At 33.4% G+C, this 20905-nt stretch overlaps 2 protein-coding genes across 4 annotated transcripts in view; both read left to right on the top strand.

Annotated features, from left to right (window-relative positions):
* The first annotated feature begins 1756 nt into the window (after positions 1–1756).
* On the top strand, positions 1757–4500 carry LOC132905039 (elongator complex protein 3). Of its 2 annotated transcripts, XM_060955959.1 has the most exons (9): positions 1757–1931; positions 2049–2290; positions 2411–2614; positions 2686–2939; positions 3017–3206; positions 3282–3499; positions 3590–3850; positions 3933–4114; positions 4206–4500. In XM_060955959.1, exons 1-9 carry the CDS (start codon positions 1913–1915, stop codon positions 4289–4291), a joined length of 1656 nt encoding a protein of 551 aa, XP_060811942.1. In that variant the 5' UTR covers positions 1757–1912; the 3' UTR covers positions 4292–4500. The 2 variants fall into 2 exon arrangements, with proteins under 2 accessions (XP_060811942.1, XP_060811944.1); XM_060955961.1 differs by lacking the exon at positions 1757–1931 and having other exon boundaries at positions 2220–2327.
* Positions 4501–4950: 450 nt separating this feature from the next.
* The window catches only part of LOC132905033 (TBC1 domain family member 1), a 39258-nt gene continuing 23303 nt past the window's right edge, over positions 4951–20905 (top strand). The window contains exon 1 of one of the 2 annotated variants that reach the window (XM_060955950.1): positions 4951–5244. The gene's annotated coding sequence lies outside the window, so the exon portion shown is untranslated. Of the gene's footprint in view, positions 5245–8376; positions 8566–20905 lie in introns of those variants that run through there. The other variant, XM_060955951.1, reaches the window with a different exon arrangement.

The following is a 20905-nucleotide window of genomic DNA, read 5'->3' as shown; positions in this document are numbered from 1 at the left end:
CAACAGAGTGGCGTTCCTTATTAACTGTGTCGCAAACATTTTATCGCCGGAACAACATTGTGTGTCCAGTTTGTTGAGAGACTTAAGTCTCTTTGCAATAAGTCTCACTCCTCAAGAAACTTCCGATTGCTTCGAAGTTACTCCATATGAGCTACTTCTTAGGAGTACCATTATGGACGTTGTATCGTGGGCGGAGCTCCAATGCTGGTATTAGAGAGTTGCTGGCAACTTACGATTAAAGATGTGACCAAATAGAAAATATTCCCTTTCGATTGCGTCTTTTAATTCGCGAATGGCATTGGAGATTGAGAGGTACTGGTGGAGCGCTGTCTACGAAACTGGTTCATTTGTTTCTTGTCTGTAGCATCACCAATTCGTACAATGCGTCAACCTCGAGCGATTCTGGAGCAGCGATGTTCAACCTTTTTCATCTCATAGAACACATAAAGTGATTATTAAAATTCTGCGACATGACAAAAAATATATTATGTTTTAGCTGTTGTCATTCTTTTATTTGACAATCTAAGAAAAAAGAGGTCAATACCCTTAATTAAATAGTTAGATACTGCATCTTTCAAAAATTTTAACGGCACATGGTTGAAAATCGCTGTTATAGATCCTAGAGCATAAGAAGTGCGGTGATCAGAGATTTTGGTCACTCGATGTTCACAAGCGGAACTCGGTCACTGCTGCGCAGTACGCACGCGCAGTCGTCGATGGCGGGCAGCAACATCGGTTCGATGCGATGGGTCGAATCTAACCTTTCGATCTTCTCTGATTTCGTTTAATTTCTTACGATATCATATAATTATTAAACGATAATGATTCTTATGTAAGAGCTACTACGCATAAGGGTGTTATATGTTACGTTTCTCGAATTTTGTATGAGCCATACGAAACTTTGTTCTTTAGAACATTGTTGAGTGAAAAAGATATCTTTCGCACTGCATTCCTTATGCACATTGCGTGCTGGAATTTAGTGCATTTATCATAATTGTGCAGGCATTATTACGATTGTGTTATAAAATAACAAACAGGAAAATGAAAGTGGAAGAAATAAAAAGAGGCGCATGTGCATTTATAAAAGCGAAAGGAATTCAGGGAGAGGTATGTGATAACACGCGTGATTGTACATGTGTGTATGAAAGAGGAAGAGAAAGCATTTGCAAACGATCATGTTTATTCTTCACCAACTGTACGCAATATGAAATTGAGTATACAAAGCAGAGCAGCGAGAACCATTTGTCCTAGTCCTAGTATTCAAACTCATCACCATAATTTATAACCGATTTCAATTTAAATCTAATAAAATGATGTTATAATACCAAACATGTCTTTTTTATCATCTTTTTATACCCGAAATATAAAGAAACTTAAATTCATCATAACGATTAATTGACAATAATATGGGTTTGAAACCAAGATTAATTTTAGTACTTTCCTTACAAAGCCCTGATGGCGATATAGATCACTGCATACATGAACTTATTGACTGAGTTCTCATATTCTTAGTTACGTTTCAATCGCCGAAAAGTGTATCTGTTACCAAATATAACCTTGAAATTGAACCATATCTGACAATAATAAATGTTTATATTTTACAAAAAAAAATAATAATTACATTATTAGTGATCTTGGATTAATTGACAATAATATGGGTTTGAAACCAAGATTAATTTTATTATGTTCCTTACAAAATCCTCTGATGGCAATATAGATCACTGCATACATGAACTTATTGACTGAATTCTCATATTCTTAGTTACGTTTCAATCGCCGAAAAGTGTATCTGTTACCAAATATAACCTTGAAATCGTACCTTATTTAACAATAATAAATGTTTATATTTTACAAAAAAAAGTAATAATTACATTATTAGTGATCTTGGAAGATTTTCTTTACAACTGTCATAATGGTAAAGAAAAGAAGAGGTAAATATTATTGTTGCACAAAAATAGTTAATATATGATTATCCATTTTGCAGTACTATTTATAGAAAAAATAGTTTTACTATTTTATTAAATATGTGTATGTGTATTTAATTTTAGAATTTGAACAGAGTAAGGAAGAACGTATGGTTATAACTATTGGAGAAATTATACAAGAATTATTGAAAGCGCATGGTGAAAACAGAGATGTTGATCTAAATAAATTAAAAACTCGAATTGCTTCTAAATATGGCTTGGAAAGCTCACCAAGATTAGTTGATATTATAGCAGCTGTACCTGTTGATGCACGAAATATATTAGTACCAAAATTAAAAGCAAAACCTATTAGGACTGCCAGTGGAGTTAGTATTTAATTTATTACTGTATTATAATTGCAATGTAAAATCTTTAATAGAAATTCAACAACATTCTTTTCAAATTATTGTAAAAAATATATTCAGTGAATAATTTGGTCTTTACAGATAGCTGTTGTGGCTGTAATGTGTAAACCTCATAGGTGTCCTCATATCAATATGACAGGGAATATTTGTGTGTATTGTCCTGGTGGACCTGACTCTGATTTTGAGTATTCCACACAGTCTTATACTGGTTATGAGCCTACATCAATGAGAGCTATTCGAGCCAGGTATAATCCATTTCTACAAACCAGGCATCGGGTGGAGCAGGTGAAGTTAGGAATTTATTAACTACTTTTATATAAGAAACATTAAATAATAATTATAAAATACTGTTGCAGCTGAAGCAATTGGGACACAGTGTAGATAAAATCGAATTTATTGTTATGGGCGGTACTTTCATGTCTCTGCCAGAAGATTACAGAGATTATTTTATTCGAAACTTACATGATGCTTTATCTGGTCATGTAAGCAGTAATGTTAACGAGGCGGTTAAATTTTCTGAACGAAGTCGTACAAAGTGTATTGGTATTACTATAGAAACGCGTCCTGATTATTGCCTTAAAAAACATCTTTCCGACATGTTACTTTATGGGTACATGTATTATAATAATTTACATGAATAAATATTTTTTAATTTCCTTAGACTCATATTTCGAACAAATTTAACAGGTGTACTCGGTTAGAGATTGGAGTTCAATCTGTATATGAAGACGTAGCTCGAGATACTAACAGAGGACACACAGTCCGTGCAGTGTGCGAGAGTTTTCAACTATCAAAGGATGCTGGTTTCAAAGTAATAGCACATATGATGCCAGATTTACCGAATGTCGATATTGAAAGGGATGTTAACCAATTCATTGTGAGTTATTACTGTATTGCTAAAACATTCCTTATTCACTTTTTTTATTTATCAAAGAAATTATGTATATTTTAGGAATTCTTTGAAAACCCTGCTTTCAGAGCAGATGGTCTGAAAATTTATCCAACATTAGTTATACGTGGTACAGGCTTATATGAGTTGTGGAAGACAGGAAGGTACAAAAGCTATCCGCCGAGCGTTTTAATAGATCTTATAGCTCGAATTTTGGCTCTGATACCACCTTGGACTCGTGTATATCGTGTACAGCGAGATATACCTATGCCTTTGGTCAGGTAATATTATTTATACTACATTTACACCTTATTTATTTGGTATATTTTGGTCATTTCTATTTAGATTAAATTTAATTTTGAAATACGCAGTTCGGGCGTGGAACACGGAAATTTACGCGAATTGGCATTGGCAAGAATGAAAGATTTGGGAACTGATTGCCGCGATGTTAGAACTCGAGAAGTTGGTATTCAAGAAATCCATCACAAAATACAGCCTTATGAAGTAGAACTTATACGTCGTGATTATGTTGCCAATGGCGGGTGGGAAACATTCTTGTCTTATGAAGATCCCACACAAGATATTTTGGTTGGTTTATTAAGGCTAAGAAAATGCTCGGGCGATACATTTAGGTAAAGTAAAATTACAGAAATTATATATAATATATATATGAGTATTGGAATACGATTATATTAAATCAGATGCGTTTTACAGGCCAGAACTTAAAGACAGGTGCTCTATAGTAAGAGAACTTCATGTGTATGGTAGCGTCGTTCCAGTAAATGCTCGTGATCCTACAAAATTTCAACATCAAGGATTTGGAATGTTATTAATGGAAGAAGCTGAGCGGATAGCGAGGGAGGAACATGGATCTCATAAACTTGCTGTCATATCAGGTACAGATCTTACATATCATAATCTTAACAATAAATACTATAAGTATTATCATAAATCTATTATTATTATGATGTATATAATTCTATCTAGGTGTCGGGACAAGAAATTATTATCGAAAAATGGGATACGAACTCGATGGTCCATACATGTCAAAGATGCTTATAGCTTGCAAATAAATACTGTTTTCTTCATAATAAAAAAGAAGAAAAAACAACAAGCATAATATTTCCTCTTTTATTACAAATCTTTATTAGAAAACTTTGGAACAACTGATTATCGATCAAACATTAAATTTATGATCTTAACAGTACACTTATTCACAAAAGTATTTAAATACTTTCTACAGAAAATTTGTATGAGTATATTATGTGCATTACCCGACATCTTTTTTTTAATTTCGTTAGCACTGTAATGAGACAACTATCGTCATTACAATAGCAAAATTTGAAAGCAATTTGAAAATGCATATAGATGTTACAAGACATTTATTGTTTTTGATTCACGATATATAGTCGGATATCGACAAGGTCAAGTATGGGAAGAACGTATCAAAACCCATATTTATAAACCAAAAAATGCATTCTTATGTTTCTCAATAACTGTGTTAAATAATCAAGTAAATCGAATCAACTGCTGCTATAATTTGAATTTTCACAGTATTGAAAATATCAAAAAGCTTTAATTTAATCATCGATACAAATTAAAATTTTTCATGGTATTGAAAGCCTGATTTAAGTAAATATAATTTCGATATCCAGATTTAAACACCGATTGTTATTAATAGTTTCCCCCACTCTCTCGCGCGCCACCTGCTGACGGCGCTTGAAGAGAATAAACAAAAGCAAGTCGCATTCATGACACCGGTGTCGATCAGTGAACGTCGTTGTCTGAACTCGGTCTGCCTTGTAATGTGCATTTCTTCAGATAGAAGTCGATCGCAAACGCGCAATTCGGTAAAAACGAATTATCGCGTGTTTGTCCGACGCTTGAACGTTTGCGCGGCCGACGCGAGAATGTCGTGGAAGGAGTGGGTCGGTGAACGGTAGATGCTAGAACATTTGTGTCAATACAACAGGACGACCAGGCGTCTACAGAGAAAGCGGTATTATCCTGGCGCCAAATCATAGGGGTAAGTGAAATGGCAAACACTGATTAAAATTTAGGTTAGGTCCGCCGATGTATAAACATTTAAAAACTTTATTCCTTGTAATATTACTAGACTGCGGATTTTTATACACTCATAAGAAATGTAAGGGTGTCAGAATACACATAATACAGAAAAATATGTTAAATATTCAGACTACTTATTATAATATCTAGTAGTTAGTAGATTCTGAAGTAGAACTGTTTATCAATATATATAAATTTGCATAAATAACTGCAGTCTATATGTTACTGCATTATATCTGCAATTAATAGATGGATGAATTTGTGTATGTTTAATGTTATATTAGAATTTTGTATTGTACAAATAGAATGATAAATACAGATACATAAATGAAGTTCAGTTGGAAAATTTCGGATTTAATAAATTTCGTGCTGCTACAATTTTGTAATTTGTCACCAAGCTGCGTGTATCACTGATAACCCATATAGAATATTTGTTAAATAAATTACGTTCCATAATAATTACAGAATTGTTAAAAGAATTATTTCACAGAAGTCTTGATTTGCATAAAAAGCCACAATCGAGTTATGTCGATACCAAACCTATACCATGAACAACGTTACGCTGTTATGTAAACAAACATCGTTATCTTAACTCCATAATGAATTTCTACGTGTACTTTGTAATTTTCTTCTTACTACATAAAAATTATTTATCAAATAATTATTCACAAATTATTGTGATAGGTAAGGTTCTAAAGGTTATGTCGTTAAGAAACATCGGCAACATTCGTAAAGTAAAAAGCAATCGTTTTCAACGCAACAGTAACTTTCTTGAGCTTGCTCGACCAATAAATTACGTCTACAATTAAAGTTACTTAACATGATATTTTTTAACGTCCGCGAGACTCGATTGTATTTCCTGAACTCCTCAGAATTCCTTGTGCGGAAGATTGTTTTATTTTGTTGCGTTTTATTAGTTACAGAATCTAAAACCTCAAAATTCAATCTAAAATATACAAATCACAAAAATTCGAAAGGCTATTTACATTTTCTGTTTTTCTTTCGATATATATTTTTACGAAGGTGTTTATCCATGTCAGAACTGTTTCATTTGTTTTCATAAAGTAAACGATAAAGTAAACAACGTATTGTATTCGTTCAAAAGTAGATTTTTTTATCGACAGAGAAAATATTTCTGCTATCATGTTACATATTCGCGGAATTCTAATAATACCGATGAAAACGAGAGATATTAGATTTCTTTTTTGAAGTTTTGCTTCGTTAACTTCTTTAATGCGAATTTTCGGGAAATTATTCGCATAGTCCCAATTTTGTAATGTTCAGTTAAGCAATGTGCAAGTGGAAAGTGATGCACCGAGTTCGACGACCTCTAGTGTCATAATACTCTAATTACGTCATTGTTGTATTGGAATATCAGCAAAGAAGTTAAATTTATAAGAATTATAAATTTGTAGTATTGATCATAGTAAAAATTAAGTAGTGATTATAAAATTTTCATAAGCATTTATTTTTATCTATTCTATGTAATATCGGTAAATTATCAATTTACCGATAAAATTATGTCAGTAGAATCTTTACTTTCGTCTGTTCTTCAACTATTTTTTCCTATATATTTCAGAAAAAGCATGTTCTATATCACGATATTGTTTTTCTTGTTACCATGATAAGAAATAGACAAGTATGTATGAGTTATGCTTGAACTATATAATTACTATGTATATATCACTCTAGAATTAATAAAAATTTGCTTCATTGTATTATGATATTGACTATAGAAATTTGAAAGTTATAAATTCTCAAAACCTTCAATAATATCATTGAATATCAAATCATTCAAGTGGATAAAATCTCACAATCCTAGAGATTTAAATTCATATCTTACAGTACAAGAATTTCCTCAGCTTTTCTTCACATATTCCTATCGTCATGTTAACAATATAATCACGTAATTTCATCAGTATTATGTTACTCGCGTCATTATTTTAATTAGATACATTTCAAACAATAAATTATCTCGAAGATTGCATAATCTTAATTGCCGATTAAGAAGCACGACAAGAGCAGTTCCAGGCGAGCGGTAATTCCCTTGTGCGTGCACAGGTTGCACCCACGCAACCGTATACAGTAGTGCTACGTTAACTGGTCAGGGTTTGCTTTGTTAACTGACCGTCGCTAATCCCACCATTTATTGAAACTGACTTTGTGAAATGAGTTTCTCTGGTATTATATACCAAATCCCAAGACTAGTCATCTTTCCAGCAACGCATTATACATTGGCTCATAAAAGTATTTGAACAATATTTTGGTGAGTGTCTACGTTTATATATATATTAGTATATTAAATAAAACATTTTGAAGTTCTATTAGCACTGTAATAATTATAATTATCATGAATATATTTTTAACTATGCATAGAAACTACAGTTCATTGTGTTAATAAGCCATCTTTACCGTTAATTGTATGTATGTTTGAAGCAATTATTCATTCTTTATACTAATTTTTTATGAAGCATTTATTTATGTTAAATATATATACTATACTTCTATATACATTTTTTAATTAATTTGAAATTTTATTTATGATAACTGTGTTTCATTAAAATGTTTCTAAGGTTTCAAAGATTGTGAATAATATACTAATAAATATCATATAATATATATTACAATATTATGTAGCATATTCACCAAAGTTGTCTATTGTAAGCACTCAAATATTTTCACGAATCACTATATGTAAAATAAACAAATGTGTCAAATAGCATTATCTCACCCATACTCGGTGTAGAATAAAGACACTCGGAATTCCCCAAAAGTATTCTACTTTCTTTAAGTGATCCGATAAGGTGCCGATACTTTAGCAAGTGTACGTATCTACAAGATATTTGCATTTATATGAGTACGTTACCATTCTTTACAGTATATATCATGTGTATATCATACCCTTTCATAGGCCGTGAATCTGTGTTTCGTCCGACGATTTTGGCTCGATGCTCGCGATATATTCACAAAGTGGCCGCCAGTCATGAATTCGTCTCCGACCGGCCAATTGGACGACTCGCGATCTATAGTAAATATCCGGCTACTATTATTAAGTTTGTCCTTAACGATCGTTACGGGTATCATCTCGCAACCATTAGCTCCCGTCACACGAATGGCATCGGATCCGTTCGTGAACTTCGCGAAGTTATCGGATCGTGATCTAGTGATTGTGTGTTTTCACTGTTCCCATTAAGTAGTTCCAGGATCCGCGTGAAACTTCATCGGGAATATCGTGTATACTATTTTGTAGAAACACCGTACCACGCCAACTGTTGTATAGGTAAGTCACGAATCGTTTACCGTAAAATGGGAACATTTAGTTGGCAACATGACTGTTAATAGATATAGAAATAATAGAATCGATTTGGACATTAATACTCCATAAATTTATGATCACGTTGAAAATTGGTATATTTAGAGAAATTTGACGAAAATCGCAGACGCTGTTTCGCGTTACTAACCAACCACTCTTCCGGATGAATCATCTTGAGTCATCTTAAACGCTCCTTTTTGGAAGTGAACTGAAAATAAGTGAAAGTTTAGGAAATAATTCTAAAAAAAGATATCTTACTCTATTATTATCTATTAATTTTACTCTAATTGATTAAAGAGAAACTTTGCTTGTATTTGTTACGTTAACACGATGAATATTGTAATAAATAGATACTGACTAATAAAAGCACATAATAGATACCGAAGCAAACATACGCCTATATTATCGCGTCGTTATTTATTCAAATAATACGCTATATGTATGGCAGCTTATACCGAGAATTTCTGGTATCAAGTTCGTACGCCTACATGCCTGACAGATAAGGGATCGATGTGTCCATACAATTTTCGAGATGTAACATTGTAAGGCAATTAGTAGGAACGTGTGTGCTCGTGTTACCAAATGTATCAACGCTGTGTTGTCCAAATGTATTGACACAGTCAGGGACACGATCTCTCGTAATAGCTAAAAATACCGAAAGATGGCGACTACTAAAAAATTCACACTTTTCTGTTTTATTTCATATTAAAATTGCATAGTATTTATACCTTATATTATTACAATATATAATAATGAAATATATTCTAATATACTAATAAATACGTTATAAAATTCTATTCTTATGCTTTCTACAGTATATAAAGATATATATATTGTAAGATCTTTTATATGCACTATGAATAATTTATGATCTACGATAGGTAAAGGTCCTTTTGTTTTCACCACGATAGTATTTAAAACATAAAAATACGTAAACAAGATAATCTACCTAATTGCTACTTCAGGTCGATTCTTATGTAAGGAAGTATAGGTAGATAGTTTCCTCATTGAATATCTTATCTACAATAATTAATATACCTCGACAAATTTATCGCAAAATTGTTGATTTAAAATTGCCATCGCAAATTCTCGCCGTCTTTTTTTAAACAAGCACCTCGATTGACTTATTATTTGCGCCGTTTATTTCGTTTTATCAAGTCTCGTAGGATCTTCGCGCCGTATTATGTGCAACAATTCTCGAATTTGCATCTTTGTTCGGCAAAGTGGCGCGCTACGCGTTACTGCGCTTACGAGGAATGTTCGGTGTTATGCTTGCACGCCCACGTCGACATGTGCGCTGAACATTGTCGGAAAGTAGGACACTCCTGGTTGACCATGAATTTCTTGTTAAGCTTCGTGGATTTACATTTAAGCGTATAGTATCGCGTACCACGGAATCTAGATTGAATTAATAGGAGATTAGTTTGAATGACGTTCGCAAAGGACCGCCATCTTGGAGACACTTTACGTCCGTTCACCGTGAACGTCGTAATAACGGTCGAATTTAAAAGCCAGAGAAACTTGTATCAACACCGATTAGAATGCACCGACGTTTGTCTTTTATTTTGATATCACTTCACTACACAAACCATAGGGATAAGAAGTATAGATCGCAAATGACGTGTTGAGAAAATGAACCTGTTTGAAAGAAAGATAGAGATAAATAACGAGATCTCTGTTTTCTTTCCTATCTATTTCGAACGAATATCTATTAGAAAGAGAAAGAGAGACCGCGTTAGATATATATACATGTATAACATGTGAAAGTGATGTAGAAATAGAAAGAAAATGGTGCATAGAGACCCCTTGTGTCCTTGTCTAATAACGCATACACGTTCGTATACAGTAAATATATATATGTAACACCGATCAACGAGCGGCGTCAGTGTCGTTAGTGTACATGCCTGATTGGACAAGGACAGAAGGGGACTCCATGTAGCGTTCTCTTTCTATTCCCGTATCGCATTCACTTACACATATTACTCGTAACATATGACTCGCGTACTCTCTATCTTTATATTTCTATGTTTGGCACACACTGTCTATATGTGTATTTTAGGTCTATCAAATAATGGTATTATTAAATTGACAAGCTACAATTGATTTGTAAGTTGTAAAATTTATTTGTGCAGAACTTCGTATGTTTCATTAACAAACTTGTTGCTGTTATGTAAAAGAATTTATTAGTGCGGATAACTTGTAACTTCTGACTTCTAAGATTTCACTAGTAGATATAATATTAGTCCAATTGTGCAATAGAACCCAGATTAAATTCTTAAATGTGTTCAATATTATGGCGATAAGGTAAATAAAAATCCAGACAGAATTGTATACAGAGTGTTCCAATTTCTTCTATCTAAACATTGTGAAATGTTATAATGAGTATAAATAAGAAAAGTTTGGAGCACTTTGTGTATTTCGAAAGAGCATACAAATTTGAAGTGGATTTAAAAAAATAATTTCGTTTCGATATCATTGTTATTGATCACCGATTTTTATCTTGTCCAGGGGACACGGGTTGAGAATCGATGTGCTAAATGTATTGAAAGATCGATGGACGCTGTCCAATTGCTCGACACAGATCGATACATGTCGATACAGATCTAAAACTTTAATTCCGTGACGAAATTGGAGCGCCATGTTGATCGCTTGTTGTGCAAAGTTATCGATACTTTACAGTGTGCTTACATTGCATTTAATCCATAGAGCTGCTGATATATAGCAAATTATAATGTCGTAGTTACGTGACATTGGAATTCCTCAAAGATATTTACTTCCACATATGTTTCAGCGGTCGTCATGAGATCGTGGTAACGGTATTGTATTAACCGAGCGTATTTATTCATAACTTTACGAATACTGGTTACGTGCATTAGCGATTTCTTCGACCGATATTATGATGACATCAGTCGACGTTCGAGAAAATTAATATTGTAAAATTGCCGATAAAAAAGTAAACTATTTACAAATTACTGATATCAACATCACTAGTATTATCATAATTACGGAGATAAATCAATATTTATATCTCTACTTATCACATTTCTAAACATTTGTACGGATCATCTTTAAATCTAATGTGTCCATTTATCGACTGAGAAATAGACATTTCTTATTTTGATATTTCTGGATAACTGCTTATCAGTGGATTGAGAGGTATCTCTATGTATATATGTATGTAGTCGCAGAAATGGAATGAATGTCCTATTTTTATCACGAGAGGAAGCCGAGATAAACGTTACAAAATGAAAATATTTTCAAGTGCAACACGTACGAGAGTAGGCAAGTATAGACGAGCACGCAGGAGCATGTAATCTCGCGTGACATATTTTAATCGCCATAAGTTACGCGTTGGCCGGTAATATACAGAGCACGACGATAAATTGCACTACCCGACGAGCCTCTGTATCTCGTAAAAAAATAATAAAAGCAGTGTGCAAGTACCGCTGGCATTAATTCCTGAGAACCGGGTGAAAATATGGCGAAATTGGTTGTGACGTCCAGCGAATATTTTTTAAAAAGCGCTGCAGGCGTACGTAAAAATATTTGACGGTACTCTCGTGAAAGGTTAAATCGGTTTTCGCAGGTAATTTTCTTCTGGAAAAAAGTGATATTTTATAATGAAATTTTAGAAGATGAGTTTTAAACTGGCGTGTGCTATGTTTTTCTATGAGATTGAATTTGCCTTTCAGAAATCAGACTGGACAACTCTAACCTTTTATTAATTTCCTAATTTCATTTTATAACTATACGATTAATATTCAGTACTCAAGAAGCAAATGGCTATCTACATATTCTTCCCCTTATTTATTTATTTATAGTCGCATCAGCAACGAAATTATTAGAGAATTATAGAGATTATTAACGAAATTATTAAAAGAAATTATTATCATTAGAGAAATTATTATCAGCAACTTTTGGGTTAAAGAACATGTGTAGTATCATTGTGGTATTCGCGTAAATCTGAACATGTTATAAACAGTTAATCAGAATTAACCAGATACAGTTATTAGAGAAATGTTCCAGGAATATCAGTGATTTTAGTCTTGTGAACAATTAAGGAGGAAAATTAGTGGGAAACGAATTATTCCCCAAAAAGCCTCGATGGCCGTATGAGTGTTGAATTCGTGTTAACGAGCTTCTACGTTTCTCCCAGTGATCCAAGAAATGATTGTACTTGGATTGTCGGGAAGGTGCCAAAACGGGTGCACGCGCGAACTGCTGGGATTTCGATCATTTCCCCCATTTCGGCATTCGCTGTACACGTGCACCGATTACGTAATGACGTAACGCGCACGATGCACTCACGCCTATGCACGTATAGATACGTGATTCTATTTTCGGCGGGGATGCATTTCGTAGTCGAAAGACTTGAACGATGTGCAACATAAACCATCGAACAATATTTATTCCTCGGCTGAAACGCGGCCAATCGATTTATATGTTTAGCGTACGTGAAAAAACGTGCAAAGATAAGAGAGAATCTTCTCCCTCGTACTTTGTCGTTCTAAGCTTTGACGTCACGCAGATAGACCAAACTGTATTACGACGAAATTGGAAAAATAAGCAACTCGTATCTATATTAAATAAATTTTAGTCAATTTGAAATGCAAAGATTCATCGTTCTTAATGAATACATAGAATGTAATTGGATGAGATGTATCGAATGAATCGCGTTGATAACTTTACTTTTGTTGTACAAGTTTAAGGTTATGTATGAGGTGGAAGTAAACGTTTCAAGCAATGGGAAATCAGTTGAATATAAAAATTCGAATTTGAAATTTATTTCTGTGAAAGATACACTTAAATGGTAATTCTAATTTTTAATGTTGGAAATACGAATTTTTGTATTAGTCTTAATAAAATGATGATTACGGTAGTGACAATTTATGGAGGTCATTTTGATATCAAGCAATCAAATGATCACGCACTAGAATTCAGTAAACAAAAGTATCTCAGTGAAGTCCCTTATTTTAATTTCAAACGATGGCTGACATTTGTTCCATAACTCGAAGGACATTTCTTGGAAACATACGACCGCGTGGTCAATTGTATCGTTGACTTTTGGCCCTTATCGCACTCTGTGCGATGAATGTATAGTACCTCCGTTAATAATAAGAGGAGGCAGTTAAAATTACCTATTACGTGTCACAATATTCTTTATTGCTATCTTAAATTCGAATTCTTCGAAATAATCTGAGTAAAATCTTCTATTATTTAAATCACTTAAATTAAATTTAAAATAGTAGAACGTGACTTAAATCAAGATTAATTCAATGTAATCTTTTTTATTGTACATGCACTTAGTTAAAAGTTTGATAACGATCGTCTGAGATTTATTGCACAAGACAATGATGCTATCTGTAGTATATACCTATTTCGAAACATCCTATGCAATTGAAGATCGTACTTGAGAAACGATCTTTATAAAAGAAAGACCTTTTATAGGGGAGCAATTTGCAAGTTTAATATTTCGTCAACCAATTCCACGTCAAAGCTATCCTTGCATTTCAAGAATTCGGAAATTCAAAGGTTACAAATTCGAAGATTAAAAATCCAAAAATTCGGAAATTTGAATGTTCAAGAGGACATAAATTCAAATATAAAACTGTAGGAATTAATTGTATCTCTTCTTTTCAGTTTTCACCATCCCCTTTGAATAAATACGTTTGAAACCAGAAACTTCACCCTCTTGTTATCAGTAACGAGCATGCCAGATTAACCGAAATTAATAAAGAGCCGATAAAACGCCTGACGCATGGCGCGTTATCATTAGCGTTGCACGGCAACCGAACATGTTTTTTCTTCTCTCTCTCTCTTTCTACGACTTCTCCGCGTGTTAAGATTGTCGGCGGTCGAGTACACGCCATTAGAAGACGCCACTCGACGGTACTTGGTCGGCTTCAAACGAGGACGTGGCAAAAGAAGAGGGTTAATAACGTAGAAACAGAGCCGTGCGTCGTGAGAAAACCACGACAATCAGTCGTAGCGAAAACAATGGAAACGAACCGAAAAAAAACTACGCCTAACCTATTGAACGTTCGACCGGTTATCGCCGATTTATCGATTCGTTAACGATATCGATTCTTCTCACCGAACTATTGTCACATTCCAATAGAACGCAATAATAGGTATCAAAGACCATATAAACAAATATTTTGAGGTTAGTTTTGTTGATTATTTTATTTTTGCGTCATTATATTTTCAGATAATTGAAAAAGAGAATAACCTGGTATATCAGAATATAATTGATGTTCTTTGTATCAATTTCTTTATTCTTATCGGTTGTATTGTATTCGATAAAATACTTCGTTTCTCAGTTGATAAATTAATAAGATTTAATAAGAAAATTATTACTAATGTCTAGTACAATTTTTAATCTTCTTCTTTGTACCAAGTTCAAATATCGATTAGATTCTATAGAAATCAATATAATGTTTCGTAAGAAACGAATCTTTGTATAGCCAATAATATTGATATCATATTTGATCGCAAAATCAAATTTTTGAATATTGAAATATTGGAATTGCTGAATTTTTAAATCTTTGAATTTGAATTCAAATTTAGATTTGATGAAAAAAAAATCTCTATTATTTTAAATTGAAACAAGGTTATAATAGAACATAAGATGAACCCAAGCAAATGTACCGAACCCTACTGTGAGAAATGTAAATTCCTTGCCACAACACGTTGCAAAAAGATATATAACACGTTCATAGGTACGTACGATAAAGTTGGCGGAAGGGATTTAATTAGTGTACAAGGGGTGACTCGGTTACACGAAACAAGAAAACACGGTAGTTTTTACTATTTGTTTAAAATGAGGGAATGTAATGGGATGATTACAGTAGCCTCGTAAAATTTAGATAAAACCTCAAAGTGGTCAAACTACGTGAAAAAAATTTACTGGGATATTCAAGCAGCATTTTCCTAGAATTTTAGTTACGTTATACTCTATCATAATATCGTAATTAAGCAAATTACTTAATTATGTTCTATTAACCTAATTATACTTTTTTGATACAATGCTTTTCCCTTGTAGAATATTTTTCTGAGGTTGCAATTAAGCTCTTTGCGTAACAGATTGATAATTAAGAAACCTGGACATAATCAAAGCTATTAATCTTACAGTTTAATGAATTCAAGTCAGGAAGAATCGACCCCGTTGAATAAATTTTGAATGAATTTAAGACGAAAATTTAGATTACTAAGACTGACGTAAACCTGAGCTGAGGAACCTTTTTCTTATGGCTGTTATCAGTCCGGATTCTTATCAGCTAGATGAAGGTATTGCATTATTTCAAACTTTATTGCTCGTTAAAGCGGAAGGGATTGTTGAGATTAATACCTCTTTGGAGCGAGGTGTCCTTGACTGATACATTCTCTTCGAGACGAGAATGCAATCTGCAATGACGATGACATCTTATTGCTTGAATCACGTTGCTTTCATCGATTTTGCGTTACCTGAAATTGATAATAAAATACCGTTCTTATCTTTTCTAATTTAATAATGCGATGAATATTGTAGACTACGTCTTAAAAAATATAAAATTTCGATTCTTCGATTCTTAGGTTCTTTCAATACTTTTACACTTTTGAATTTTTTAAGTTTTGAATGTAATAGTTGTCCACAGTTATTAAGAGGTAGATCATCCTGATTATCAGATTCTGATTCTGATTTTATCACCGGTTTGCATTTTCTTATTTCATATGAAACAGCAGTATGACAATTCAGAAAATCACTACTGTTCTTCAGAAGGTCGGAAACAAAATAATTTTCCAAGAACATAGATCAGAGGAAGTTGACAGTATAGTTAATCAAAAGGTTCTATTTTGAGTAACTAAGAGCAAGAGAGATGGATCACAGAACTCTTTAATCATTGGACTGATTCAATGTCAATCTGAGATTTGTTAAATACTATATTTTCTAGCTTAAAATAGAGGGATGATATTAGAATACAAATATATGCTATTCAGAGTACATCACATGACTTTATCAGAATACAAGTACGTATGTATTTATCCAATTGTAAATTAATATTTCTCATCTTCTATTAACCCTTTCATCTTACAGTTATTAATATCGATTTTCTAGAAAGTATATATATCTTATCTTTTATATGTGCAAAAGATGTTGACAGTGAGTAAATAATTATTTTCCAAATTATCTGTTCTGAATTCTTCGTTATTTTATTACGTTATCAAAGAGTTAGATATCCTAAAATATTTATTGTACGCATCAATATCAAATCCCACGACAAGAGAGATGGAAAATATCTATTCTATGCCATAGCTCGTTGAAACAAGATCCTGTCGGATGCAATTATCGCAATTATGCAATCACAATAGGACAACGAAATGAAAGGACCTTTCATGGTTCATTGGCACACGTTGGTATTCTTACTACATTCCAATGCCAGAGAGCTCGGGATACTGTTACTGCGGCTGCTACCAGTTAAACTGTTCTATACCATATTGGTAAACCCTACATAAACTCGTATCTATCACAGCCACACTTATCTCGACTTTTATTCCATTCTATTTATACCACTCCTTTCGAATAATACATTTATATGCTTCAAATTTATTAGTCGGAAGTTCCAGTGCAATTCGAGAATGGTATTATAGCTAAAGCCGCGTTTCTAATAGATGTATTGTAGAACAAGACCAACTACTTATCGCAACCAAAATTCGCTTTTCATTTCATTCCATTTATACCGGTTCTATTAAATAAGACATTTATACGGTTCAAATCTATTAATCAGGCTAAAAGCGCGTATCCATTAGATCAATATATCTATATCAATATATCTAGAACAAGGTTAAATGGAAATTTATTCATCAAGAGATCCAACAAGATTTGATAGAATACCAATTACTAAAATCCAGAATGTCATGCATCGTTTCTTTCTCTCTTCTAATAGTAAAAAAAAAAAAAAAAAAGAACGGTATGACTTAACTATGACAAGATCAACGTTTCATATATTCCCTACACGTATGTATCTACCCGCGCATAAATTTAAAGTCCCGTTTTCTCGAATCCTCCTTAGCTCAGCTACCAACCGTTTCTCAGTTTCAAATAATGACCTAAAGGAGCTGATTTAATTGGAAAGCGATTGCTAACTCTGAAACGGCTCATGTGATCCGTTAAATTGACGTTTAACAAGCTCCCCACCATTTGACCGTGAAAAATGTCTGTGACGAAACGGGGACGGGGTGGGACAGACCTTGGATTCGATGCGAGTGCGAGTACATCGGTACGTGCAATAATTACCGTTGCGATTGTCTGGAATGAAAATCGCTGTTGCATCGAAAGACACGAATACTCGACGTTCGGTGATGCAACGACATAAACCGGTTCCTCTCCGCGACCGATTTGTTATTTTTCATTAACACCGGTGCGATCGGGCAAAACATGTGCGACATGTGAAACGGTACGAACCGGATTCTTGAACTGTGTTTAGCGTAAGTCATTCTAACAATCTTTTGAATCGAAGATTATGGTACATAACCTTTTATCGCAAACCTAAGTATTGGATTTTTTCGTGTTGTAGTTTTAGATTTGTTAGTGAAAATGTGAAAATAGCATACAACTGGACTTTCGAATTAGAGGTCACGGCACATAACCTTTTATTGCGAATTTTAATACTGGTCATTTTCCTGTTATAACTTTAGATTTGTTAGTTGAAATATACAAATAACATACAGGAGGACTTTCAAGTTGGAGGTTAATATTGCAGATTTCAGAAAAGAATTAATTAATATGAAGACATTAAGAAATACTTATGAAGAAGCGTTTTTAACTTCAGTAAATTAACATAATATTAAAATATCAAGGGATTTGTAAAAATATTGAATTTTTTTCGACTTGATTATAGCTAACAGTAAAGCCTGGATATCAAGTTGTAATTAAAATCAGTTTTCATTGATGGATTTATATAAATGTTTAAAAGTACGGCTTAAACCATGTTTAAGTGTAACTGAAGAGAACTTAAGATTGCACGCCATCTTAGTTTAACCCTATTGCCATTAGCGTCGCTCTCCTTCCAGAGGTTTCATTCTTCCACGAAGTTCCCGTTTCTGTGGATTAACAGTTCCATTAGTTCCTAAGCCTCTTTGACATACTGACATGGTATCGTGTTAACGAACGCGTTCGCATGTAAGAAAGGAAAAATTTCGCGGACCAATTTCTTGACGGCAATTTACGATCCCGCTAACAACGCGTCTAATTAAAATTCGATTCGCTGAACAGGTCGCTTGATGTCGTTAAAGTAAAACGTTTCTGTCGTAGAATTTTCGTTACGTAATGGTTCATCTCTTTTTCTTTCTTTTTTTTGTTCCTCTTACATTTGCACGATTTTTTTCTCATTTGAGATTTGTCTAATTTAAATTTGACACGAAGGGGGTCGAATCGTAATTTAAATTTCGCGCGCATGGAAGTTAAAAGTTTATTTTTAAAATGACGTGAAAAGTTTCGTATATTGGGTTGGTAACTAGAACCACGAATTTTTAACGATCGGAAGATAAAGCGTCGAAGTTAAAGAAAAGCAATGTTTGTGTCTTATGAACGGACTATCTCTAATTCATAGAGTGATCTGGATAATTGTAATTGCACACAGATAATGTTAATTGCTTCTTTTTCATTGTTGTGGATTTTTTTTTTTTTTTTGTTAGCCTACAAGAAAATAAAAATATTGATTAGGATGTATACATAAATATTGCAAATAGAAAAACGCAAAGATGTTGCACGCAATATTACTACGAAAGAAGCATGACTAATACAAATGAAATATTTTCTGACACATGAAAATCAGTCAAGATGTAAAAATAATTGTGTAAACAAAATTATTAAAAGAATGTAGTGACCTAGAGGAGTCAAAATCGGTCAAGATTAAACGCAAATATTAAAAGTGAAGAAAGACGGAATATAACGAACATGATATAAATACATAGAAATCAACAACATTTTATGTTAATGCATCGCATGTTCACGCATTCAATCGGAATGATAACGAGAAGGGGTATGTGTATACTTGGAATCCTGACGTCTGCCTCCTACGTTAATGCATCAATAAGATGTATGCTACTGAAATAGCATGAAGAGCAAACACTGCCGAATCTACGCTTCTAAATACATAAAACAATTGTTTACCAGGTTCGAAATTCGATGTTTGTGCCAACTTTCATCTTTCATCTTCAAGATATTAGAGTAACAGGTGTTTTGATCCTTGCTATAATCCTGTATATTCTTATTTCCTTTCTGATGTTTCTTTGTGCTATAATAATAGTAACAATATTTATATTTTGAAATATCTAGAATAAAAGCAGCAATGGGGCTATAAATGACATAATTTAGGATATAAAGGATTCCGTTAATTTATTCTTATCTAATTATGACTAATAAGACCATTAGTCTTACTGTGTATACACGTTTAGGGATGGATTAAATGGTGGTGATCCGCGCGACGTCCCTCATAGTCTGGCCGCCAAGGTCCACACACTACTAATGAACCATTACATTAATCCACAATAAACCTAAGGAACTCCCATAAACCGAATCTTTTCAGCTTAATTTCTACTCATGTAAGTATTTTCGGTTAATGGATGGTCCTTAAAACAGTCCTTAGGTTTATTTCATGCTCTTGCAAATTACGGAGAAAGCGGATGTCTGTCTAACGGAAAAGCAAGTTTTTCCCATTAACAAGGACACCCATGATTTTGTCGGCAGGAGACTTTCTTTTCATATTTTTACTTATTAATGTTGGCTATAATCAATGGGCATCGCGGATCATTACCCTCACTTTCCTACCGAAAAGTGTGTGAACAATGAATCCGCTTTCTTAGTTTAGAAAGGCACACCAATACCATACATACACGTTTAGGGATTAGTTAAATGGTGGCGTGTTTTTGAATGTAAGACACGAGAGAGTGGAACCTTACCTGAATTGCAAATGATCTCACAGTCAGTAAAATATATGTATGTATGTAGAACAAAGAAAATAATAACCGTTCTGTACAGAGGAATTCTATTGTAGAATTTGTACCTTTTGAAAACCGGTGACTTCTATTGACATTCAAATATGATAATGTTTACCATTTTTGTAATGAAAGTAAAAAGTGCGATAAGAATTTCAGAGGATTATATAGTTAGTTAAGAATACTTTAGCGCCCTCCTTGTTTTGGCGGCGTTTCCAATAACTTAAATGCGATCACTTGCACGGTACAATGAAAACAATAATATCCGCTTGAAATAATTTCGTCGCAGGTTAATCCATCGTTAAAAACAAGGCAACTAATCTTCTGCTAT

The sequence above is a fragment of the Bombus pascuorum genome, chromosome 3 (assembly GCF_905332965.1).
Source record: "Bombus pascuorum chromosome 3, iyBomPasc1.1, whole genome shotgun sequence".
Taxonomy (NCBI): Eukaryota; Metazoa; Arthropoda; class Insecta; order Hymenoptera; family Apidae; genus Bombus; species Bombus pascuorum.
Note: the sequence above shows the minus strand (reverse complement) of the source record. Positions and strands in the feature narration are given on the sequence as shown.